The 25,861-nt window shown below is 53.7% G+C and overlaps 4 protein-coding genes across 4 annotated transcripts in view; all 4 read right to left on the bottom strand.

Annotated features, from left to right (window-relative positions):
• Nucleotides 1–20,333, bottom strand: part of LOC136107602 (protocadherin alpha-C2-like) — a 167,822-nt gene extending 147,489 nt beyond the window's left edge. Inside the window, exon 1 of the mRNA XM_071814864.1 lies at nucleotides 17,821–20,333. Within this exon, the coding sequence (XP_071670965.1) occupies nucleotides 17,821–20,271 (2,451 nt within the window). The 5' untranslated portion in view covers nucleotides 20,272–20,333. The remainder of the gene's footprint in view (nucleotides 1–17,820) is intronic.
• On the bottom strand, nucleotides 1,357–4,204 carry LOC136107645 (protocadherin alpha-2-like). The gene has a single exon (XM_065848825.2). The coding sequence runs from the start codon at nucleotides 4,132–4,134 to the stop codon at nucleotides 1,357–1,359; it is 2,778 nt and encodes a 925-aa protein (XP_065704897.1). The 5' UTR covers nucleotides 4,135–4,204.
• On the bottom strand, nucleotides 8,573–11,297 carry LOC139829093 (protocadherin alpha-6-like). The gene has a single exon (XM_071814588.1). It carries the CDS (start codon nucleotides 11,254–11,256, stop codon nucleotides 8,710–8,712), a length of 2,547 nt encoding a protein of 848 aa, XP_071670689.1. The 5' UTR covers nucleotides 11,257–11,297; the 3' UTR covers nucleotides 8,573–8,709.
• Nucleotides 20,334–22,505: 2,172 nt separating the features above from the next.
• LOC136107643 (protocadherin alpha-8-like) overlaps nucleotides 22,506–25,861 on the bottom strand; it is a 5,657-nt gene continuing 2,301 nt past the window's right edge. The window contains exons 1-2 of the mRNA XM_065848822.1: nucleotides 25,490–25,861; nucleotides 22,506–22,562 (exon numbers count right to left, since the gene is read on the bottom strand). The exon at nucleotides 25,490–25,861 is cut by the window's right edge and continues 2,301 nt beyond it. Of these exons, the coding sequence (XP_065704894.1) occupies nucleotides 22,506–22,562; nucleotides 25,490–25,861 (429 nt within the window). The remainder of the gene's footprint in view (nucleotides 22,563–25,489) is intronic.

Genomic DNA, 25,861 nt, shown 5'->3' with positions numbered 1-25,861 from the left:
AAAATCCCGTTTGAGGAGAAAGGAACCATCAGGGCAAGACAAACAGCTGTGGAACCTCCTGTACATGATCACCATTGTGCAAGGACTGCAGATTGAAGCACTACCCTCCCACAGACCAGATGGAAAAGCTCCATCAGACACTGTTCAGCTGTCCGCATTTCACCCTTCTTACCAATACATGGTTTATGTCCGGCCAGCAGCACAAGCGACTGTCTCTGGTGGGAGATGATGATGACTTCAAAGAAGATTGTGTGCATTTCAATAGCACGTACTATTTCATCATCAGAAGAACTTGCAACACCAGATCCATAGAATCTGGTAGTGGATCTTGGGCAAGAAGACCCTGGGCCTGTTCTGCCTCATGCTTTCCTCTAGGCACCCTCCATTCACCACTCTGGAACTTGTGTTCTCAAGACAAACAGTTCATCTCCAATTCTTGTCATCTTATGATACAGCCCATGGTCTTCCCAAGGATGTACTGTTCTCCCAGACAAGTTGTTCCCACTGCTCTAGGTCACCATTCACATCAGGACACGACCAGGACCTACTCAGTGTCACTGCCACATTCACCTCTGTGACATGCCACAGTTTCATTTCCCAGCTCACTCTGGATTTCGTAGTGCATTCCCATCAATGACAGAATCATAAAAAACATAAAGACGCTATAATGTACACAGTGTCTGACAGATGCTCTACAGCTGACACTTGGTATTTGGGATACACTTCAGCTATCTCAAACGGAAATGTTTTAGACCTGGAACCCATACTCTTTCTAAAGGTGATATCGAGACAGCTCCAATGGCAATGAGCTTTGAATTCATAATGTGAGAAAATAACTGAAATGTTGATGATCACACCAATAATACAAATAATATCTACCGTGTAGGAGAATTTGGTTGAGTTTTTTTTTTTTTTTTCTGTTGCTGAAATGAGAAATACCATGGATTTATAAAAGTACCACTGCTGTGCAAATATTCAATAAGCATCAAAAAAGGCCAGCATCCTTAACAACAACTGTCCAGCCAGGAACACAGGTTCACAAGCAGAGAGGGGAAGAGGGGAGGAAAAACAACAACAACAGGAAAAAGAAAGTAAAAAGAAATGCCATTTTCTATCTCCTACCTTGGGTTCCGTTTCACTACCTGAACACTTTTTGCTTCTACATATGTAATAACACGGTGACAAAAAGAAATCAATAGAAGTCCTTCTTGCCTACCTGGTCACCAAGCTGTAAATAGTGTCTGGGGGACTGTCACCACCACAGCCTGTGTGACTTGCACTCCTTCAGCAAGCTCGGCTAGAAATGCCACACACCAGCCAGCAAGAGCCCCTTGAATGCCCGTGGCGTGGCACCTCTCACCTCAGAACAGCAATATGTAGCCAAGATTCACAACTGCTGCTGAGTGCAACAACACCTTTCTTTAGTTCGCCCCCACAGCAAGAGGCCAAGGGTCCCAGCAAGGATGTCAAGGCAGATGAAACCGTCCCGTGACAATTTTTAAGCACCTGCCAAGCACCCACAGACAGGGGATCCGAGGGCTCAGCCCGGTTCCCACCACCCAGAGAGCGGGAGAGAAGGGACACAGAGGGGAGAAGGGCGAGAGGGGAGAGATGGAGAAAGAAGCAGAATGCGGCGTCGGGGAAGGGCTGAGAGGCGAAGCAGGGAGGGCCACTGACCGTGTCCAGGAGAGCGGGCGGCTCCGGCTGCGTCTCCTTCGCCGCGGGGCCGGGCGGCGGCGGGAAGTTGGGGCTGAAAACCATCAGGTCGCTCTTGCCCGCGCCCTCCGTCACGCACAGGCTCCGGCTCTGGCGCTGCGAGTACGACCAGCTCCCCACTTCGCTGGCGCACACCAGCGTCGCCGGCCCGGGCCCCGACAGCACGCCCGCCCGCGGCGCCCACCGCGACGCCCCGTACAGCACCACCGCCAGCAGGAACAGGCTCGACACCGCGCAGATGGCCACCACCAGCCACACGTTCGTCGTCGCCGCCGCTCCTGCTGCGGACGCGCCGCCCTCCGCGCCCGTCCCCGCTTTCGACGACGACGAGCCCGCGGCCGCCAGCGCCGCCTCGGCGCCCTCCACCAGCGACACGCTCAGCGTGGCCGTGGCCGAGCGCGCCGGCTCCCCGTGGTCCCGCACCACGATCACCAGCCTCTGCCGCGGGCCGTCCGCCTCCTCCAGCGCCCGCGCCGTGCTCACCTCGCCGCTGTACAGCCCCACGCGGAACGGGCCCTTCCCCCGCGGCTCCCACAGCTCGTAGCGCAGCCACGCGTTGTAGCCCGAGTCCGCGTCCACCGCGCGGATCTTCGCCACCACCTGCCCCGCCGGAGTCCCCCACGCCGCCCACGCCCACAGCGCCCCAGAGACCGATCCCGGCCCCGACGCCGCATCGCCCGACGCCCCGGGCCCCGGTCCGCCACTTCCAGCCGGCAGCAGCGCCGGCGCGTTGTCGTTCTCGTCCACCACGAACAGCTGCACCGTGGCGTTGCCGCACAGCGGCGGCTCCCCCGCGTCCACCGCCCGCACCTCGAACTGCAGCGCCTGCACCTCCTCGTAGTCCAGCGGCTGCAGCGCCCACAGACGCCCGCTCTCCGCGTCCACCGACACGTAGCTCGACGCCGGACGCCACCCGCCGCCCGCCGACGCGACACCGCCCACGCCGCCCTCCCACACCGAGTACCGCACGCGCCCGTTGTCCGCCTCGTCCGGGTCCCGCGCCCACAGACGCGCCAGCTCCGCGCCCGCCGCGTTGTTCTCCCGCGCCAGCACCGTGTACACGGCCTGCGCGAACGCCGGCGCGTTGTCGTTCACGTCCGACACCGGCACCCGCACCCCGCGACGGGCGCGCAGCGACGGCGACCCGCCGTCCTCCGCCCGCACCTCCACCTCGTACTCCGACACCCGCTCCCGGTCCAGCGCCTCCCGCAGCACCAGCGAGTACGACCCCGCGAACGTCGACACCAGCCCGAACGGCGCCGCCGGCCACACCGCGCAGCGCACACGACCGTTCGCCCCCGAGTCCCGGTCCGACACGCTCAGCAGCGCCACCACCGTCCCCACCGCCGCGTCCTCCGGCACCGGCACCGACAGCGACGTCACCCACACCTCGGGCGCGTTGTCGTTCACGTCCAGCACCTCCACCACCACCTTGCAGTGACCCGACAAAGGTGGCGTTCCTCTATCTGTCGCTTCGATTTGTATCTCGTATGAACGCACGTCTTCGAAGTCCAGAGCGCCCGTGAGATGGATCTCCCCACTCTTCGGATTTAAAAGGAAAAGGTTTATTCCTTTTGGAGGAAAAATATTGCTCGCTGTGAACGTAATTTCGCCATTGATTCCCACGTCCGGATCCGTGGCGTTCAGTCGCATCACGAGAGTCCCCTCTGCAGCGTTCTCCGGCAACTGCACTTTATACACCGACTGGTTTAACTGGGGCGCGTTGTCGTTCGCATCCAGCACCGAGATCACCAGCTCCATCGTGCCCGTCAGAGACGGCCGGCCCCCGTCACTCGCCGTCAGTACCAGCCGGTGCACAGGCAGCGACTCGCGGTCCAGTGCTTTCGTGAGCACCAGAAACAGGGATTCTCGGTATTCTTCAGCCCGCTGTAAATCCAAACCGAAATGCTCAGTGGGACTGAGTGTATAAGAGAGCTGTGCATTAACTCCGATATCTGCATCCGACGCGCCCTCCAGAGGGAAACGAGATCCCGGTAGCGACGATTCCGCGATGCTGAGGTTTTTCCGGGCTGTGGGGAAGAGCGGGGCGTTGTCGTTGATGTCGGTGACCTCCAGCTCCACGTGGAACACGCGCAGCGGCCGCTCCACCAGCACCTCCAGGCGCAGGGCGCACGGCGCGCTCTTCCCGCACAGCTCCTCCCGGTCCAGCCGCGAGCTCACCACCAGCGCCCCGCTCGCCCCGCTCACCTCCACGCTCGCCCGCCGGCCCTGCGACACCAGCCGCAGCCGCCGCGCCTCCGCCTCGCCCGCCTCCAGGCCCAGGTCCTGCGCCAGGCGGCCCACCACCGTCCCGGCCTTGGCTTCCTCCGGCACCGAGTACCGCACCTGCCCGCCGACCAGCGCCCAAGCCGCCTGCAGCACCAGCACCCGCACCACGGGCTCCCACCACTCGCCCATCGCTTCTGCCGCCGCCGCCGCCACCCGTCCGGGCTCCGCACGGCTCCCCGCCGCCGCCCAGACTCACCGGTTCTCCTGTCCGCGCCGCGCCGCCCCCCCGCGCTCACAGCCGGGCTCTCCGCCGCACCGGGGCGGAGCCGCCGAGCCGCTCGGCCGCCGTTTCTGAGCCTGCAGCGACACCGTGTGCTGCTCCGCCGCCGCACACGCTCCCACCGTCGCCACCGCGCTGCTCAGCTCCTCTCAGCTCTCACTTCCCGTCTCCTCTTTCTCTTATTTCTTCCTACTTTCGTTTCTTTCTTCCTTGCTTGCTCACTCCTTGTTCGCCTAGGTTCCTTTCCTTTCATCTTCTTTTCCTTGCTTTCTCTTTACTACTTTTAAATATCATTTTTTCTACTCTTTTTCTTTCTTCTCTTCCTGCTTTCTTTCATCCGTTTTCTCTCCTCTTCTCTCTTCTTTTTCTTCTTTCCATACCGTTACTTAGTCTATACTCCCTTTTTCCTTCTTCCATCCCTCTCTCCACCCTCACCACCTCTCGCAGCTCACCCATCCCCGTTGCCGCCGCGGCGGAGACCGTCAAAAGACGGAGCCATCAGCACTAATTACGGGACATCAGCGCGGAAAGCAGTATTGTAACCGAGGCGGAGGCAGTTAGGAACCAGCTCTGTTCGGCATCTAGAGATGAAGTTGGTGCGTTCCAATAATCTTCTTTACAGGTTCTTCCTTTTTTAAAATCATCGTTGTCATTTTCCTTCCTTAGTTAGTTTCTTGCCTTATGTCGTCCTTCCTTGTTTTATTATTTCTCTTTACTTCTTCTTTCGTTCTTTCGTTCTCTCCCTCACCACCTTTTCATATACAGTAAAAGCATAGCTACATGCTAGTATTTCATTTATCGTTTCTTCTTTTCTTTATCTTCTTTCTCTCTATTGCTTGCTTTGTACGTGTTTGCATGTATTTCTATCATTCCCTCCTCCCTTCTCTTCGCTCTCCCCTTACTCCTTCTCTTATCTCTTCACTTCTCTTCTTCTTCCCTTTACCAGTATGTTTCCTGCATGTCTTTGTCACACTCGACATGGAACATGGAGATGCCGTCAGGTAAGAGGTCTTTCCTCTTCCTCACGACTTTTCATCAAGCCTTACACACTGCCCCTTAGTGCCGAGCATGTCGAGGTCCTCAACTCCATTAACCATGCAGAGGTGACACCGGTGCATGCTGTTAATCTCCTCTATCATCCCTTCCTTCCTCCTTTCTTTCTCCCATTTTTCCTTTTTCCTGGCATAGACTCTTTCCTTTCCTTTCCTGCTTCCTTTCCAATTCTTTCCTTCTTCCTTTTTCTCTCTTTCTCTTTTGACCTCTTTTCTTTTTTCTCTTCCTTCCCTCTTTCGTCTTCTATTCATTCTCTTCCATTTTCACTCTGGGTCCAGCCTGCAATATTCTCATGTCCTATTTGCTTCTGCTTCTGTCCTTATCACTTCTTTTATTTTTCACGTTGACTAAAATATTTTCCACACGACTACACCACACTGGCCATGAGGCATGGAAATGGCAAGAACTTTCATTCCCCTTCCATTCCACCTTCCATACCTCCAGAAAGGAACAATCTTCCAGTTTATGCAGGACACAGACTGCACGTTCACATCACCCCGCCTCTCCTCTGGAGGAAAACCACACTGTTCTGCCTCCAGTACACTCGAGGACCCAGCATATAACGCAGTAAGGCAATCCAATGGCAAAGAACAGCTCTGCCACATCGCCACAGAAAGCATCACGCTCGGAAACACAAGACCAAGACGCAGGTACTTGAACACCTCTACAAACTGACTCCAATGAGTCCAAACAGTGCAGGGGACTCTCATTTACGAACTCCAACCCATCACAACCCAGCACAACAATGCTCCATAAAGGTTGAAAATGCACAGGGCAACCACAGCTTCGAAGCACTCTTCATGTACCTCAATGAAGAGTTGTTCTTCTGCCCTCATTTTCCAACTGAATGCTAAAATCAAGCTCTTGCTTTGCCTTTCAGGCAGGCATGCAATGCAGGAACAACACACCAAGAGCCTCAGTATCCAGCAGCAGTAGCCCCCACGGAATACCTCTCCTTCATCAGCACAAGCCACCTGTCACACAGCCAAACACCATCAAGGTAACACGTTTTCACTGAGAACATCCCCTTGACACCCAACACATCCACTCCGCAAACTCACTGGGGTTCCTCCTCTATCCATAATTGCTGCCACCAGCTCACACTGTGCCTCGAAGCAAAAGGAAGGGAACAAGAGCAGGTAGTGGTGCTTTGCTGCTCCAAACGTACAGGTATTACCATCCAGGCAACATTCTAATGATAAAAATAATGATTCCATGACTGAACAAGAGTAAAACACATCTGTCTCTCAAACACACCTTCCTTAATTAACATAGTCTTACCTGTGGCATCACTGGTTGCTTCTTCAGAAAATAAAACATTTTCAGGACAGAATAATTTCTTCTAAAGGACATTTTCGCTTAACATTTATGTAGAACCTCAACAGAAAGAACACAAACACTCTGCAAAAGCCTCAAAATTACTGGACAGTGTGCAGTGCTCCCTTATGCGCTTCTATCACAGGGCAAGTAGAAGGGAGACCTGAAAGCTAAGGACGTTCTTGTAACATCAACTTCAATTCAGGAGAGTGGAAAAGCCATCCCCCACACTGATGGCAATTGGCTTAAACCTCTGCAAGCACACAGCTGTGAAAATTCTGACAGCTGCATCTCACCCACTGTTACAAACACAATGCCAATGTGAGACGAGAAAAAACATACTGGTGGGAGATTTTGCTGAGAGAAGAAAACTGAAAGAATCCATTCCATGCATATTGAAGTGCAATGTTTGCCAACATCTTAAATGTGGGAAGCACTTCTTCCCTTGCCTAGCAGGGGAGATGAGAAAAGACATGACCAAAAAGGGCTTTAGAGAAGTCAAAATGATCCACATTTTAAAAAACCTTCTGTTTGACCAACAGCATACCATGTTCAGGAGAAAATTATGAAAGGAGCCTATGGCAGATGAATTCACATCACAGAGGAATACTGTGGAAGGTAAAAGTATGCAAGGATTTGCAGAACTTGTGGAAGTCTGAGTGGTGCATGGGAAAGCAGCACTGCGTGCTGGCAATCTTCTCCAGGTCCTCTAGTAGCACCCTCTAACTGACACCATGGGAAATATTTCCATCTAAGCAGAAATTACTCAGTACTTCTGCAGTGACACAGACTGCATTCTACCCAGCATCTCCATTTCCCGCAGGCAACAACCTTCCCCACTCACTGTCACTCTTCCCCACTCTTCCCCATTCACAGTGACACATGCTCGGGCCCTACCTGGTGTCACTCAGAGCATCACTGTCACAATACCCATACCTTGCTCTACCACAAAAACATGTCCCAACCCCAATCCCCACTCTGAGCAGGACCTAGGCCTCTGGTCATGCTCACATTCCCTTGTGATGAGCACAAAGAACATACAGATGGATGCAAAGATATTCACTGTCTGACAGACTCTTCCCAGGTGTTTGAGCTTCACCCTGAATACTTTGTGTCTTCTCAACAGTCTCAGATGTAAACACCATAGCACTGCATGTTAGAGTTCTTCTTACAGATTCTGTGAGTAGAGTTGTGACAGCTCAAAACCCAGTCTGCACAAATTTCATTATTTAAAAAGAACACTCCAAATGTCAAGGCAGCAGTGCATACACAGTATCAACTGAGTGGGAAAATTTGTACTACAGAGAACCAGAGCTGGGCTGCTCTGCAGGCCTTGGCAGGTACATGCACATATCAAAACAAGCCATGTATAACAGGACACAGTATTTCTACTGAGGACAACTGTACAAGTGCATAAGTAAGGGAAGTCAGGAGCACAAAGATCACACCCACCTCCTCATATGACCTTAAAAATCCTGCCTGAGGAGGAGGAAGGAACCATCATGGCGAGATAAATGCCTGTGGAACCTCCTGTACATGCCCACCATTTTGCAAGGACAGCAAACTGAACCACTGCCCTCCCACAATGTCTTTTCCAAAACTAGATGGAAAAGGTACATCAGACAGTATTCATCTGGCTGCATCTCACCCCTCTTAGTAACACATTGGCTATGGCAGGCAGGCAGCAGCACAAGGGACTGCCTCTGGTGGGAGATATTCTTAACTTCAAAGAAGATTGGGAGCATTTCAATAGCACACACTATCTCATGATCAGAAAGACCTTGAACACTAGATCCATAGAGTCTGGTAATGGATCTTGGGCAAGAAGACCTTGTACGAACCATGCCTCATGCTTTCCTCCATTCACCACACTGCAATTTGTGTTCTTAAGACAAGCAGATTATCTCCTGTTCTAATCGTATGACATGGTCTATGATCTTCCCAAGGATTTCCAAATATCTTAAATAAGTATCCCGTTCACATCCTTAAGCATCTGCCAAGCACCCACCACCCATGGGCAAGGTGGTCACCCCGGCTCCCATCACCGCTTGCCCGATGAGTGAGAGAGAAGAGAAGGGACACGGAGGGAAGAAGAACGAGAGAGTCCAGAAGGGCTAGAGAGGAAACAGGGAGTCAAGGAAGGGGCGAGAGGCGAAGCAGGGAGGACCACTGACCGTGTCCAGGAGAGCGGGCGGCTCCGGCTGCGTCTCCTTCGCCGCGGGGCCGGGCGGCGGCGGGAAGTTGGGGCTGAAAACCATCAGGTCGCTCTTGCCCGCGCCCTCCGTCACGCACAGGCTCCGGCTCTGGCGCTGCGAGTACGACCAGCTCCCCACTTCGCTGGCGCACACCAGCGTCGCCGGCCCGGGCCCCGACAGCACGCCCGCCCGCGGCGCCCACCGCGACGCCCCGTACAGCACCACCGCCAGCAGGAACAGGCTCGACACCGCGCAGATGGCCACCACCAGCCACACGTTCGTCGCCGCCGCCGCTCCTGTCGCTGCCGAGCCACCCTCCGCCGGACGCAGTCCCGCTCCTAATGACGACGACGAGCCCGCGGCCGCCAATGCCGCCTCGGCGCCCTCCACCAGCGACACGCTCAGCGTGGCCGTGGCCGAGCGCGCCGGCTCCCCGTGGTCCCGCACCACGATCACCAGCCTCTGCCGCGGGCCGTCCGCCTCCTCCAGCGCCCGCGCCGTGCTCACCTCGCCGCTGTACAGCCCCACGCGGAACGGGCCCTTCCCCCGCGGCTCCCACAGCTCGTAGCGCAGCCACGCGTTGTAGCCCGAGTCCGCGTCCACCGCGCGGATCTTCGCCACCACCTGCCCCGCCGGCGCCCCCCACGCCGCCCACGCCCACAGCACCCCCGACACCGGTCCCGACGCCGCCTCGCTCGACGCCCCGGGCCCCGGTCCGCCGCTTCCAGCCGGCAGCAGCGCCGGCGCGTTGTCGTTCTCGTCCACCACGAACAGCTGCACCGTGGCGTTGCCGCACAGCGGCGGCTCCCCCGCGTCCACCGCCCGCACCTCGAACTGCAGCGCCTGCACCTCCTCGTAGTCCAACGGCTGCAGCGCCCACAGACGCCCGCTCTCCACGTCCACCGACACGTAGCTCGACGCCGGACGCCACCCGCCGCCCGCCGACGCGACACCACCCACGCCGCCCTCCCACACCGAGTACCGCACGCGCCCGTTGTCCGCCTCGTCCGGGTCCCGCGCCCACAGACGCGCCAGCTCCGCGCCCGCCGCGTTGTTCTCCCGCGCCAGCACCGTGTACACGGCCTGCGCGAACGCCGGCGCGTTGTCGTTCACGTCCGACACAGGTACACGCACCCCGCGACGAGCGCGCAGCGACGGCGACCCGCCGTCCTCCGCCCGCACCTCCACCTCGTACTCCGACACCCGCTCCCGGTCCAGCGCCTCCCGCAGCACCAGCGAGTACGACCCCGCGAACGTCGACACCAGCCCGAACGGCGCCGCCGGCCACACCGCGCAGCGCACACGACCGTTCGCCCCCGAGTCCCGGTCCGACACGCTCAGCAGCGCCACCACCGTCCCCACCGCCGCGTCCTCCGGCACCGGCACCGACAGCGACGTCACCCACACCTCGGGCGCGTTGTCGTTCACGTCCAGCACCTCAAGCTCCACGCTGCAGTGACCCGACAGCGGCGGCGTCCCCTTATCTTTCGCTTTAATTCTTAGGTCGTAAAACGTAACTGTCTCAAAATCCAGGGCGCCCATTAGTCTGATCTCCCCGCTTTTTGCATCGATGCTGAATATATCTGAGGCAGAGGGAGGAACAACGCTATCAATTTCATAAATCACTTCTCCATATATTGCCAAGTCGGGATCTGTGGCGCTAACTTGAGCCACGAGTGTCCCCCTTAAGGCGTCTTCGGGCAAAAGTACGTTATACACTGACTGGTTGAACTCGGGTGCGTTGTCGTTCACGTCTAGCACCGTGATCACCAGCTCCATGGTGCCCGTCAGAGACGGCCGGCCCCCGTCACTCGCCGTCAGCACCAACCGGTGCACAGGCAGTGTCTCGCGGTCCAGCGCTTTCGCGAGCACCAGAAACAGGGATTTACTGCGCGACTTTTCTTCCTGTATTCTGAAATGCTCCGTGGGGCTGAGTATATAAGAGAGCTGCGCATTAGCTCCGATATCTGCATCGGACGCGCCCTCCAGAGGGAACCGAGACCCCAGGAGCGACGATTCCGCGATGCTGAGGTTTCTCCGGGCTGCGGGGAAGAGCGGGGCGTTGTCGTTGATGTCGGTGAGCTCCAGCTCCACATGAAACACGCGCAGCGGCCGCTCCACCAGCACCTCCAGGCGCAGCGCGCACGGCGCGCTCTTCCCGCACAGCTCCTCCCGGTCCAGCCGCGAGCTCACCACCAGCGCCCCGCTCGCCCCGCTCACCTCCACGCTCGCCCGCCGGCCCTGCGACACCAGCCGCAGCCGCCGCGCCTCCGCCTCGCCCGCCTCCAGGCCCAGGTCCTGCGCCAGGCGGCCCACCACCGTCCCGGCCTTGGCTTCCTCCGGCACCGAGTACCGCACCTGCCCGCCGCCCAGCGCCCACGTCGCCTGCAGCACCAGCACCCGCACCACGGGCCCCCACCATACGCCCATCGCTGCTGCTGCTGCTGCTGCTGCCGCCGCCGCCATCCGCCCGGGCCCCGCACGGCTCCCCGCTGCCGCCCGGACTCACCGGCTCTCCTGTTCGCCCCGTGCCGCCCCCCCGCGCTCACAGCCGGGCTCTCCGCCGCACCGGGGCGGAGTCGCCCAGCAGCTCGGCCGCCGTTTCTGAGCCTGCAGCGACACCGTGTGCTGCTCCGCCGCCGCACACGCTCCCACCATCGCCTCCGCGCAGCTCAGCTCCTCTCTCGCCCTTTCCTTCCCTTCTTTTATTTTTTTTTAGTCTTTATTTTTTCCCTTTTTTTCTTCCTCTTTATTACTTTCTTCCTTGTTTGATGGCTCTTTTTTCGCATACATTCCTGTCTCTTTTTCTTTTCTTTTCCTTTTTTCTTTGCCTTTTTCTTTGCCTTTCTTTTCTTCTCTTGAGTACTTATTTTCTTTTACTTTACTTCTTCATTTTCTTCTTCTGTTCTCTTTTTCTCTGCCTTTTTTTTTCTTTCCCTTCTCTTTCCTTGTTCCATTTCCTTCTGTCTTCTTTATTCTTCTCTTCCATATCCTCTGTTTGCCTTCCTTCCTCTTCTGTTTCCACCTTGGTTTTTTTCTGTTATTTTTTCTTTTACAAAATGTTTTCCATTTTTCTACACTATGCTCACAGTGAAGGATGGACATGTCCTTTGACAAGAGCTCTCATTCGCCTTCCCTTCCACCTATCATCCCTCTGGATAGGGAACATACTTCCTGATTTCCCACAGTCTATACACCTCCAGTCCTCTCAAGCACCCAGCAATTAACAAAGCAAAGACATTATACGACAAAGAACAGCTGTAAGGAAACTGCCCAAAACAATGTAAGGGAGTCTTTCATTCAGGAAACTCAAGCCCATCACAGCCCAGCAAAACAACCCTCCAGGAAGGCTGAAACAGTGTAGGACAACCACAGCTCCCAAGCACTCTTCAGATACCTCGATGAAGAGCTGTCCTTATTTTCCACCTGCACTACGAAAGTCAAGTTCTTCCATCTCCTTTCAGGCAGGCATGCACCGCCAGCACAACACAGAAGAACCTTAGTATTGAGGGGCAGTAGTCCTCATGGAATAACTCTCCTTCATCAGCATGAAGCATGTGTTGGACTGCCAAACAAAAGCCACCAAGAAAATACTATAGCATTTTCACTGAGAACATCCTCTGGACACCCAACACATATACTTCAGGAAAAGCATTCAGGTTCCTCCTTCATCTCTCTTTGCTTCCACCAGCTCACACTGTACCTGGGAGCAGCAGGAAAGGAACAAGAGCAGGCAGTGGTGCTTTACTGCTCCAGACCTATAGACATTTCAAGCCAGGCAACATTCTGTTGATCCAGCACAAAGATACTAGGGCTGAACAGGAACAAAAGTACATCTGTCTCTCAAACTCATCTGCTTTAGCTACAAGTAACTTACCTGTAGCACCACTGGTTGCTTCTTCAGAAAAAGAAACACTTTCACAACAGGAGAATTGGTTTTAAGCTACATTACCACTTAATGTTATCAGCAACTTCAGGGCATACTTGACAGAAAAAAAAATTACTCATTTTGTCCAAACTCTTTGAAAAAGTGCTCCCTTATACACTTGGATCACAGGGGAAGCAAGTGGGACACCTGAGGGCTACACATAGTTTGCCCAATGTCAGCTTCAGCTTGGTATAGCGGAAAAAAACATCCCTCATACTCACATAATACTGTGCCCCCAAAAATCTACAACCTGACAGCTGCCAAAACTCCACCATCTGCATGTCATCTACTGTTACCAACACTTTGCCAATATAAGAGAAGAAACAAACGTGTGGGTGTTTTTGCTAAGACAAGAGATGAAAAACAAAGGAACCCATTCCACTGTACTGAAACTCCGGGTTTGCCACTATCTTGTATACAGAGACCACTTTGTCGTCTCCCTAGCAAGACTAAGACCAGAGAGATAACTGAGGAGACGTTCAGAGAAGGCTGGCAGAATGATACAAATATCGAAAAGCTTCTGTTTGGCCAACAACATTCCACATCAAAAAGAAGTCATTTAAGGCACATCTGGCAGTTACCTTCAAAAGCAGTAATACATGTTAGAACATCAGGAAAGGAGAATATATCAAATGCCTGGATGTCCTGAGAGGATCCCAGGAGTACAGCCCTTTGTGCTGTGACTCTACCAGCTAAGGAGACATTCTCCAGTTCTTCCCCAATGGCACAGACCATGTTCTACGCAGCGCCTCCATTTCCCTCAGGCAACACTCTTTGCCACTCAAAATCACTTTCCCCATGACACAGGACCAGGTCCAACACAGTGCCACTCACAGGATCACTGACAAAATACTCAGAAATTTCTCAACCTCAACATGCCCAGCGCTAAAACCCTCTCCATGTGTGCTCCAGGCCTTCACACATCCTCACCTGCCCTCACAGTTGGCACAAAGAGCATATGGAAGGCTGAAAAGCCACACAGCATCTGGCAGACTCTTCCCAGCTGTGTGAACTTCACCATGTATGCTTTGCCTGTTTTCAGCAATGTCAGGTGGAAACACCACAGAGCTGCACATTAGAGTTTTATAAGATTCTGTGATTACAGCTGTGACAGCTTTGATCCCAGTCCACACAGCTTTTTTTCCTTCAAGAGAACCACACCCAATGCCAAAGTGCAAGCACACTCACAATATCAACTGGATTGGGGAATTTTTACCACAGAAACCAGAGCTGTGCTGCTGTGTAGGGTTTGGCGGGTAAGTGCATATATCAGAATGAGCTACATGTGACAACAGGACACACCATCTCTACTGAGGCCGTCTGTGCAAGTGTACAAGTAGAGGAAGTTAAGAGTACAAAGATCACACGCATTTAATTACATCATCTTACAAATCCTGCATGAGGAGGAGCAAGGAATCATCATGGTAACATCAATGGATGTAGAAGACACTACGGATGCCCACTACTACCCAAGTACAGTAAATTAAAGCACTACCCTCCCACAACACCTTTCCCAAAACAAGTGGTTCATCAGACAACATTCATCAGTCTGCATCCAATCTCCTCTTACCAACACATTTTCTACATCAGGCAAACAGCAGCGCAAGGGACTCTCTCTGGTGGGAGACATTCATAACCTCAAAGGAAACTGTGGGCATTTAAATAACATGCAGTATGTCAAGATCCAGAAGGACTCCAACTCCAGATCCTTGGAGCCTGGGAAAGGGTCCTGGGCAAGAACACTCCGTGCCCATTCTGTCTCATGCTTTCCTCTAGGCATCCTCCATTCCACACTCTGAAACATACATTCTTAAGAATTCTTGTGTTATGACATAGCCCGTGATCTTCCCAAGAACTTTCAGTTCTCACAGACAAGTCTTCCCACTGCTCAAGGTCACCCTTCACATTAGGAAAGGACCAGGTGCAACCCAGTGCCACTGCCACATTCATCTCCATGACATAACACAGTTTCCTTTCCCACCTCAGGGTTCACTCCAGCTTTCTGTAGGCACTTCCCATCACTAAGAGCAGTATAGAAAAACACAGGTGGTATCATAGAGACAGTGTCCTCCAGATACTTTGCAGGAGACCCTTCATGGTTGGCAATGCTCCGGCTATCTCAGAGGGAAATTTTGTGCATTGGGGAGCAATACCCTTTCTACAGGTGAGGTCAGGACAGCTCTAAATGGTAAGGGCATCACTTTCATTCTGTAGGATAACAGCTGAAATGCTGATGAGCACCGGACTGGAATGAATGGTATCAACTGTGTAGGACAATTTGTTTTGTTGGTAGTTTTATTCAGGTGTTTAGGATTTTTTTTCTCCAACTGAACATTTCTGGGTCTTCTTATACCTCAAAGAAGAGCCTTTCTTTCTGCCTCATTTTCCACCTGCACACTGAATGGCGAGCTCTTGCTTTTCCTTTCAGGCAGGCATGTGTTGCCATAACAACATGGCAAAAACTGTTGTACCCAGGAGCATTAATTCCCATGGAACACTTCACCTTCTTTAACACGAGTCACCCATCACACAGCCAAATAAAAGCCACAAAGGTAACACTACAGCATTTTCACTAAGAATACTCCCATTGTACTGATGGAATCGGCTGATACAGCTGCCAAACCACTCTCTATGATTTTTCAAGAGTCATGTCTGTCAGGTGAAGTCCCTGGTGACTGGAAGAACGGAAGCATTTCACCCATTTTTAAAAAGGGTAGAAAGGAGGATCCTGGAAACTACCAACCTGTCAGCCTCACCTCTGTGCCTGGGAGGACCAGGCAACAGGTCCTCCTAGAAGCTGTGCTGAGGCACATGGAGGACAGGGAGGTGATTCAAGGCAACCAGCAGGGCTTCAAAAGGGCAATTCCTGCCTCACCAAACTAGTGGATTTCTATGATAGAGTGACTACATCAGTGGACAACTGAAGAGCTATGGATGTCATCAGTTTGGGCTTCTGTAAGGCCTTTGAAATGGTTCCCCCACAACATCCTTCCCTTCCACATCCTTCTCTACATTGGAGAGATACGGATTTGATGGATGGACAAATGGCTGGATCATCGCATCCAGAGGGTACTGGTCAATGGCTCAACGTTCAAGTGGAGATCAGTGATGAGTGGTGTCCCTCAGGGGTCCGTCTGGGGCCCAATATTGTTTAATGTCTTCATTAATGACACAGACAGCGGGATTGAGTGCACCTTCAGCAAATTTGCAGATAGCACCAAGCTGAGTGGTGCAGGTGACATGCCTGAGGGACAGAATGCCATTCAGAGGGACCTGGACAAGCTCCAGAAGTGGGCCCACGCAGAATTCCTGAGGTCCAATGGGGCCAAGTGCAAGGTCCTGCACGTGGGCTGGGACAAGGGGTGATGGTTCTAAATTACAAGGAGACTAAACTAGGTATAAGGAAGACATGCCTTACCATGAGGGCGGTTAACACTTGCCCAGGTTGCCCAGAGAGTAGGTGGATGAACCGTCCCTGGAGACATTCAGGACCAGGCTGGATGGGGCTCTGAGTAACCTGATCTGGTTGAAGATGCCTCTGCCCATGGCAGGAGTCGGACTAGATGGCCTTTTAAGTTCCCTTTCAACCCAAACTGTCCTATGATTCTGTGCTTCCCTGGACACCCAACACACCCACTCCAGGAAAACCATTAGAGTCCTTTATCTATCTGTGCTTGCCGCTCCCAGTTCATTGCTGTGCCTGGAAGTGGCAGGACAGGAACAGGAGCAGGCAGTGGTGCTTTCCTGGTCCAATACAGTCAACATTTGGTCAATCCAACATAACAACACCTCAACTAAACGGGAATGAAAGTACATCTGTCTCTCAAACACAGCCTCTTCAGATATGAGTGACATACCTGTTGCATTACTGCTTATTTGTTAAGAAAAGAAACCTTTCAGAACAAGAGTGGCTTCAAGGCACACTTTCCATTAATGTTACCAGCACCTTCTGGGGAAGTTGGACAGAAAAAAAGTACTCATGTTCTCCAAAAGCTGTGAAATGATCCTACAGTGCCTCTTGCTCCCCTATGTGTTCTGTGACAGGGGAAGCAAGTAGAAAATCTGAGGGTTAACGATATTTTTGCAATGCCAACCTCCACTCAGTATAGTGGAAAAAAATCATCCCCCATACTGATGGCCAAACATCCAATTCTCTGCAACCTCAGAGCTGCCAAAGTTCTGCCCTCTGCATCTCCTCCACTGTTACCAACACATTACCAGTGTGAGACAAGAAAAAAGAAGAGAGTGGGAGTTTTTGGTAAGAGGAGAAAAGAAAACCAAAGGATCCTGTCCCACTATATTGAAACACAAGGTTTGCCACCATCTCAAATATGGAGAGTACGTCTTCCCTTCCCTAACAAGACACACGAGCAGAGAGAGGACTGAGGAGAGCTTCAGAGATTGCTAGCAGCATGATCCAAGTATGGAAAGCCTGACCAACAGAATTCCAGATTAAAAAAAAAAAAAGGCAAGCTGATTAGAGGCAAGTGGCAGATGCCGTGACATCTAGTAGGACTGTGACAGAGATGGGGGTGTGAGGATATGCGGAATTTCTGGAGGTCCTCAGGGAATCTCAGGGAACTTGCATGTGTGTGGGGGCACTTCTCGAGGATTGCTACTGGCATATTTTGTGCCACAGTAAATGAGATCAGCAACACTGACGTTCTCAGCTTCTCCTCCAATGATGCAAACTCTGTTCTACCCAGCATCTCCGTTTCCTTCAGGCAACATTCTTCCCTGCTCAAGGTCACACTCCACATGACGCATGCTCAGGTTCTACTCAGGGCCATGCAGACCCATCACTGCCATAATAGCCAGACACTCTTACAGCTCAAGAACATGCTCCAGCTCTACACACCTCGCTCCATACAGGGGATTGTCAATGGTGAGAGACATTTGTAAAGACAAGAAACATGTAAAAAGAAAATCCGTTAGAAGTTCGAATTGCTGTTATGGTCTCTTGCAGAGAACAATGAAAGAAGAAGAGAACACACCGCCTGACCAGGGAGCAGGAGAGAAGGGTCAGAGAAGAGAGAGATGGGGGAGAAGCAAAAAGGGACGTCGGGAAAGGAGCGAGAGGCGAGGCAGGAAGGGCCACTGACCGTGTCCAGGAGAGCGGGCGGCTCCGGCTGCGCCTCCTTCGCCGCGGGGCCGGGCGGCGGCGGGAAGTTGGGGCTGAAAACCATCAGGTCGCTCTTGCCCGCGCCGTCCGCCACGCACACGCTCCGGCTCTGGCGCTGCGAGTACGACCAGCTCCCCACTTCGCTGGTGCACACCAGCGTCGCCGGCCCGGGCCCCGACAGCACGCCCGCCCGCGGCGCCCACCGCGACGCCCCGTACAGCACCACCGCCAGCAGGAACAGGCTCGACACCGCGCAGATGGCCACCACCAGCCACACGTTCGTCGCCGCCGCCGCTCCTGTCGCGGCCGCGCCACCCTCCGCGCCCACCCCCGCTTTCGAGGACGACGAGCCCACGGCCGTCAACGCCGCCTCGGCGCCCTCCACCAGCGACACGCTCAGCGTGGCCGTGGCCGAGCGCGCCGGCTCCCCGTGGTCCCGCACCACGATCACCAGCCTCTGCCGCGGGCCGTCCGCCTCCTCCAGCGCCCGCGCCGTGCTCACCTCGCCGCTGTACAGCCCCACGCGGAACGGGCCCTTCCCCCGCGGCTCCCACAGCTCGTAGCGCAGCCACGCGTTATAGCCCGAGTCCGCGTCCACCGCGCGGATCTTCGCCACCACCTGCCCCGCCGGCGCCCCCCAAGTCGCCCACGCCCACAGCGCCCCCGATTCTGGCCCCGACGCCGTCTCGCCCACCAGCCCAGGGCCCGGCCCGCCGCCGCCAGACGTCAGCAGCACCGGCGCGTTGTCGTTCTCGTCCACCACGAACAGCTGCACCGTGGCGTTGCCGCACAGCGGCGGCTCCCCCGCGTCCACCGCCCGCACCTCGAACTGCAGCACCTGCACCTCCTCGTAGTCCAACGGCTGCAGCGCCCACAGACGCCCGCTCTCCGCGTCCACCGACACGTAGCTCGACGCTGGACGCCACCCGCCGCCCGCCGACGTGACACCGCCCACGCCGCCCTCCCACACCGAGTACCTCACGCGCCCGTTGTCCGCCTCGTCCGGGTCCCGCGCCAACAGACGCGCCAGCTCCGCGCCCGCCGCGTTGTTCTCCCGCGCCAGCACCGTGTACACGGCCTGCGCGAACGCCGGCGCGTTGTCGTTCACGTCCGACACCGGCACACGCACCCCGCGACGGGCGCGCAGCGACGGCGACCCGCCGTCCTCCGCCCGCACCTCCACCTCGTACTCCGACACCCGCTCCCGGTCCAGCGCCTCCCGCAGCACCAGCGAGTACGACCCCGCGAACATCGACACCAGCCCGAACGGCGCCGCCGGCCACACCGCGCAGCGCACACGACCGTTCACCCCCGAGTCCCGGTCTGACACGCTCAGCAGCGCCACCACCGTCCCCACCGCCGCGTCCTCCGGCACCGGCACCGACAGCGACGTCACCCACACTTCGGGCGCGTTGTCGTTCACGTCCAGCACCTCCAGCTCCACGCTGCAGTGACCCGACAGTGGCGGCGTCCCTTTGTCTCTTGCTTCTATACGAAAATTAAATACAGTGACTTCTTCGAAGTCCAAGGCTCCCGTGAGACGGATTTCTCCCGTCTTCGGATTTACGGCAATTATATCTCTTCCACTCAGGGGAACGAAGTTGGTTGCCGTGTAGGTCACCTCACTGTTAATTCCCTCGTCCGGATCCGTGGCGTTCACTAGCGCCACAAGCGTCCCCTCTACAGCGCTCTCCGACAGCTGCACTTTATACACTGACTGGTTGAACTGGGGCGCGTTGTCGTTCGCATCCAGCACCGAGATCACCAGCTCCATCGTACCCGTCAGAGACGGCCGGCCCCCGTCACTCGCCGTCAGCACTAACCGGTGCACAGGCAGCGACTCGCGGTCCAGCGCTTTCATTAAAACAAGATCGAGCACAGTATTTTGCTCATTCTGTTTTTGCAAATCCAAACCAAAATGCTCAGTGCGACTGAGTGTATAGGAGAGCTGCCCGTTTGCTCCGATATCTGCATCTGACGCGCCCTCCAGAGGGAACCGAGACCCCAGCAGCGACGATTCCGCGATGCTGAGGTTTCTCCGGGCTGCGGGGAAGAGTGGGGCGTTGTCGTTGATGTCGGTGACCTCCAGCTCCACATGGAACACGCGCAGTGGCCGCTCCACCAGCACCTCCAGGCGCAGGGCGCACGGCGCGCTCTTCCCGCACAGCTCCTCCCGGTCCAGCCGCGAGCTCACCACCAGTGCCCCGCTCGCCCCGCTCACCTCCACGCTCGCCCGCCGGCCCTGCGACACCAGCCGCAGCCGCCGCGCCTCCGCCTCGCCCGCCTCCAGGCCCAGGTCCTGCGCCAGACGGCCCACCACCGTCCCGGCCTTGGCTTCCTCCGGCACCGAGTACCGCACCTGCCCGCCGACCAACGCCCAGGCCGCCTGCAGCACCAGCACCCGCACCACGGACCCCCACCACATGCTCATCGCTGCTGCTGTCGCCGTCGCCACCCGCACGGGCCCCGCACGGCTTCCCGCCGCCGCCCGGACTCACCAGCTCTCCTGCCCGCCCCGTGCCGCGCAGCCCCCCCGCGCTCACAGCCGGGCTCTCCGCCGCACCGGGGCGGAGCCGCCGAGCCGCTCAGCCGCCGTTTCTGAGCCTGCAGCGACACCGTGTGCTGCTCCGCCGCCGCACACGCTCCCACCTTCGGTTTTCACTTTTTTTTTCCGGTTTTTCTTTCCTTCTTATATTTGCTTCTCTCTCTTTTTTCATGACTTCTTTTTTCTCTTTCTTCCTTTTCTCTCTTCATTCTTCTGAGCCTTCTCTTTCTTTTTTCCATTTCTTTTTCGTTTTCTTTACACCCCTTCCCCGTTCATTTTCCTCCTGTCCTCTCTACCTACCCTCGCAGCCTGCCAGTCGCCGTCGTCGCCGCGACGGAGTCCGTCAAAAACGGAGCCATCAACTTTAGTTACGGGACATCAGCTCGGAACGCGGTACTCTAACAGAGGCGGAGGCTGTTAGGGACTAGCTCCCTTCAGCATCTAAAGGTAAGGACGCTGCATTTTTATAATCTCGTATATTCTTCCTTCCTTTCTTCCCTCCTTTCTCTTTCTCCTCTCTTCCATGTCCTTCCCCCTCCTTCTTCCTTCGTTGCTTCTTCCTTGTCTTGTTTACCAACATGTTTTCTATATGACTACATCACTCTCACCGTGGAGAACAGACCTGCTCTCATTCCTCTTCCTTGACACTCCTCATCAAGCCTTGCACAGAGTTCCTTGAGTACTAAGGGTGCCGAGGTCCTCAAATCCATTCAGCATGGAGAGATAACATCGGTGCATGCTGGTAATCTCCTTCCTTCCTTAGGTTACTCTTTTTTCTTTCTTTCTTCCTTGATTACTTTTTCCTTGCATGGATTCCTTCTTTTCCTGCTTCCTTTCTTCTTTCCATCTTTTTTTTTTTTCCTGCTTTCGTCCTCTCTTCCTTTTATCTTTCCTCTTTGCTCCTTCTGTTCTTTTTCCTCATTTTTCTTTCCTAGTCTGGCCTTCTATATCCTTCCCTCCCATTCTCTTCTGCTTCCATCCTTGTGTCTTCTTTTCTTTCCCGCATTTACGGAAAGATTTTCCACATGTCTATACCATACTTACCATGAAGCATGAAAACGCCCTTTGTCAAGAGCTCTCATTCCCATTCCCTTATGCCTTCCTCGCCTCCAGATGGAAAATAATCTGCTTGCTTTCTTCCAGTTTATGCAAGACAGACAGACTGCCCCTTCTCTTCTGAAATAAAACCACTCTCTTTCACCTCCAGTCTATTCAAGGATCTAGAAAATAACAGAGCAAGGCAATCATGTGGCAGAGGACAGCTCTGCCACATCAGAGCAGGATCCACCACCCTCAGAAACACAAGCCCAGGACCCAGGTACTTGGACATCTGTGCAAAAACTCTCCAATTAGTCCAAACACTGCAAGGGTGTCTTTCATTTGAGAAATCAAACCCACCACAGTTCAGCAGAACAACACTCCATAAAGGATGGAAAAGCACAGGGCAACCACAGCTCCCAAGCACCGTTCATGTGTCTTGATGGATGGCTGTTCTTCTGGCCTCATTTTCCACATGCACAATGAAAAGTCAAGCTCTTGATTTCCTTTTAAGGCAAACATGCATTGCATACACACAGCAAGAACCTCGGCATCAAGATAACATCATGACATTTTCACTAAGAACATCCCCTTGACACCCAAGGCATCTACTCCACGAACACATTGGGGTCCCTCCACCATCTCTGCTTGCTGCCAACAGCTCATGCTGTGCATGGAAGCAGCAGAAAATGAACGAGAGCAGACAGTGGTGCTTTGCTGCTCCAAACCCACAGGCATTACAATCCTGGCTACATTCTGTTGACTCAATATGAAGATACCACAACCTAACAGGAACAAAAGTACATCTGTCTGTCTCTCATTCACAACTTGTTGAAATATAACTGGCTTACCTCCAGCATCACTGGTTCCTTCTTGAGATTAAGAATCATTTTCAGGACAGAAGAACTGCTTGTAAGGGTCTTTTTTCCCTTAACAGTTCTGAGGAACCTCAGTGGAAAAAAATTACATTCTGCGAAAGTCTCAGAATCACTAGACAGTGCACAGTGGTCCCGTATGCACTCCCATCATAGAGGAAAGAGAAGGGAGACCTGAATGCCAAGGACATTCTCTCAATGTCAACCTCATCTCAGGAGAGTGGAAAGGCCATCCTCCACATTGATTGCAAATGGCTCAAAGCTCTGCAACAAGACAGCTGTGAAAATTCTCCCATCCACAACTCACACACTGTTGCCAACACATTGCCAATATGAGAGAAGGAAAAGCAAAATGATGGGAGTTTTTCCCAAGAGAAATAAAAGAACTCATCCCCCCATATTGAAACAAAAGGCTTGCCAACATTTTAAATGCAGAGAGCACTTCTTCCCCTGCCTCGCAGAGAAGATGAGCTGCAACATCACTGATCAAAGAGGGATTTAGAGAAGTTGAAGTGATCCACATTTCAAAAATCTTCTGTTTCACCAATAACATACCAAATTAAGGAGCAAATTATGAACAGAGTTTATAGCAGATGTCTTCACATCACAGGGGAATACCACAGAGGACAAAAGGGTGCAAGGATGTGTAGAAATTCTGGAGGTCCTGAGAGGACCTCAAGCAAGCAGATCTGCATGAGGCTACTTCTCAGTGTTATCTAGCGGCATCCTCTATCCCACACCACAGGAATGAGATCTCCAGCTAAGCAGGCATTATCCAGTACTTCACCAATGACACAGACCAAGTCCTACCCAGCATCTCTGTTTCGCTCAGGCAACACTCTCTCCTTCTCACAGTGATCCTCCAAGCGACACATGCCCAGGCCCTACCTGGTGCCACTCAGAGCTTCAATGCCGCAATACCCAGACCTTGCTCTACCACAGGAACATGCCCCAACACTAAACTCCAACCTTAGCATGGCCCAGGCCTTTGCACATCCTCACCTTCCCTCGTGATCAGCACAAAGAACATATGGATGGATGCAAAGGTATTAACTGTCTGGCAGACTCTTCCCAGATGCCTGAACTTCACCCTGAATACTTTGTGACTTCTCAGCAATCTCAGATGGAAACACCACAGAGCTGTAAGTTACAGTTCTTCTTGAAGATTCTGTAATTACAGTTTTGACAACTCTGATCCCAGTCTCCACAGATTTTATTCTTTCAAAAGAACACACCAAATGTCAAGGTGCAAGTGCATACAGAGTATCAAATGGGTGGGAAAATTTACAACACACAGAACCAGAGCTGGACTGCTCTGCAGGGCTTGGCACATGCATGCACATATCAGAATAAGCCATGTGTAATAGGGTACACCATCTCTACCAAGGACAACTGTGCAAGTGCACAAGTAGGGGAAGTCAGGAGCACAAAGACCACACCACCTCCTCATATCCCCTTAAAATTCCTGCCTGAGGAGGAGAAAGGAACCATCATAGCAAGATAAATGGCTGTGGAACCTCCTGTACATGATCACCACCGCACAAGTACAGCAGATTGAAGCACTACCCTCCCACAACATCTTTCCAAAGCCAGATGGAAAAGGTCCATCAGACACTAGTCAGCAATCTGCATTTTACCCCTCTAACCAACACATGCCCTAAGTCAGGCCAGCAGCGCAAGGGACTGTCTCTGGTGGGAGATATTCATAACTTCAAAGAAGATTGCAGGCATTTCAATAATACATCCTATTTCATGATCAGAAGAGTTTCCAACACCAGATCCGCAGAGTCTGGTAGCGGATCTTGGGCAAGCAGACCTTTTGCCAAAGCTGCCTCATGCTTTCCTCTAGGTATCCTCCATTCACCACTCTGGAACTTGTGTTCTTAAAATAAGCAGATTATCCCCCATTCTTATCATCCTATGACATGGTCTATGGTCTTCCTGAGGATTTCCAGTTACTTTAAACAAGTCTTCCCCCTGCTCTAGTTCACCATTCATATCAGGAGACGGCCAGGCCCTACTCAGTTCCCACTGCCATGTTCACCTCTGTGACATGCCACAGTTTCATTTCCCAGCTCACTCTGGCTTTTGTAGAGCATGCCCTTCAATGACAGCATCATAAAAAACATACAGATGTTATCATGTACACAGTGTCTGGCAGATGCTCTGCAATTGACACTTGGTGTTCAGGATACGCTTCAGCTATCTCAGATGGAAATGTTTTAGACCTGGGATCAATACTCTTTCTAAAGGTGATATTGGGACAGCTCTAATGGCAACGAGATTTGAATCCACAATGTGAGAGAACAACTCAAATGCTGATGAGCACATCGATATAGGGAATGATATCTACTGTGTAGAAGAGTTGATCTGGGTTTTGTGGCCAAAATGAGAAATTTCAGGGATTTATAACAGTGTAGCTGCTGATACAAGTATTCAAACAGCATCAAAAACACCACTGCCCATCACACCACCTGTCCAGCCAGGCATGCAATGCTCACAAGATGGGCAGAGAAGAGGAAAAGAAAAACAAACAAAAAAACAAAACAAACAAACAAACAAACAAAACACACAAAAAAAAAAGAAAGAAAAACAAAATGCTACTTTCTAACACGTACGTTGGTTTCTATTCCCCTGTATGAGCACTTTTTGATTCTAACTACTGTAATAACAGTGGCAAAAAGGAAACAAGAAAAGTCCCTCTTGCTTGCCTAGTCAGAATGAATAGTGCCTGGGAGACTGTAATCTTCACAGCCTGCATGACTTGCACTCCTTCAGCAAGCTCGGGTGCAAATGCTACACATCGGCAAGCAAGCGAGTCTTGAAAGCCCATGTCGTGGTACCTCCCACCACATCCTGCAGTATTTTTATTTGACAGGAGAACAACTCGCAACCAGAACAGCTGTGCAGCTGTGAACCGCAACTGATGTGGGTGAGGCAATACTTTACTTAGTTCTCCCAAGAAAGCAAGAGCCGAGAGGTTCTGGTATGAACGCCAAGGCAGATGAAAACGTGAGATTCACATCCCGCCAAGCGCCCACTGCCCACGAGGCCGGGAGGCTCAGGATGGCTCATACCACCGTCTGCTCATGGAGTGGGGAAAAAGGGATATGGGGGAAAGAGGAAAAAAGGGATAAGGGTAACAGGGAGTCAAGGAAGGGGTGAGAGGCGAGGCAGGGAGGACCACTGACCGTGTCCAGGAGAGCGGGCGGCTCCGGTGGCATCTCCTTCGCCGCGGGGCCGGGCGGTGGCGGGAAGTTGGGGCTGAAAACCATCAGGTCGCTCTTGCCCGCGCCGTCCGCCACGCACACGCTCCGGCTCTGGCGCTGCGAGTACGACCAGCTCCCCACTTCGCTGGCGCACACCAGCGTCGCCGGCCCGGGCCCCGACAGCACGCCCGCCCGCGGCGCCCACCGCGACGCCCCGTACAGCACCACCGCCAGCAGGAACAGGCTCGACACCGCGCAGATGGCCACCACCAGCCACACGTTCGTCGTCGCCGCCGCGCCGGTAGCTGCCGCACCGCCCTCCGCCGGACGCAGCCCCGCCCTGGATAACGAAGA

Source organism: Patagioenas fasciata, chromosome 14 (genome assembly GCF_037038585.1).
Source record: "Patagioenas fasciata isolate bPatFas1 chromosome 14, bPatFas1.hap1, whole genome shotgun sequence".
NCBI classification, from domain to species: domain Eukaryota; kingdom Metazoa; phylum Chordata; class Aves; order Columbiformes; family Columbidae; genus Patagioenas; species Patagioenas fasciata.
The sequence above is the reverse complement of the archived record's forward strand: the minus strand, read 5'-3'. Positions and strand labels throughout refer to the sequence as shown.

Coding starts and splice junctions, on each gene's coding strand:
- LOC136107645 (XM_065848825.2), bottom strand. CDS start 4,134: ATGGGCGAGTGGTGGGAGCCCGTGGTGCGGGTGCTGGTGCTGCAGGCG.
- LOC139829093 (XM_071814588.1), bottom strand. CDS start 11,256: ATGGCGGCGGCGGCAGCAGCAGCAGCAGCAGCAGCGATGGGCGTATGG.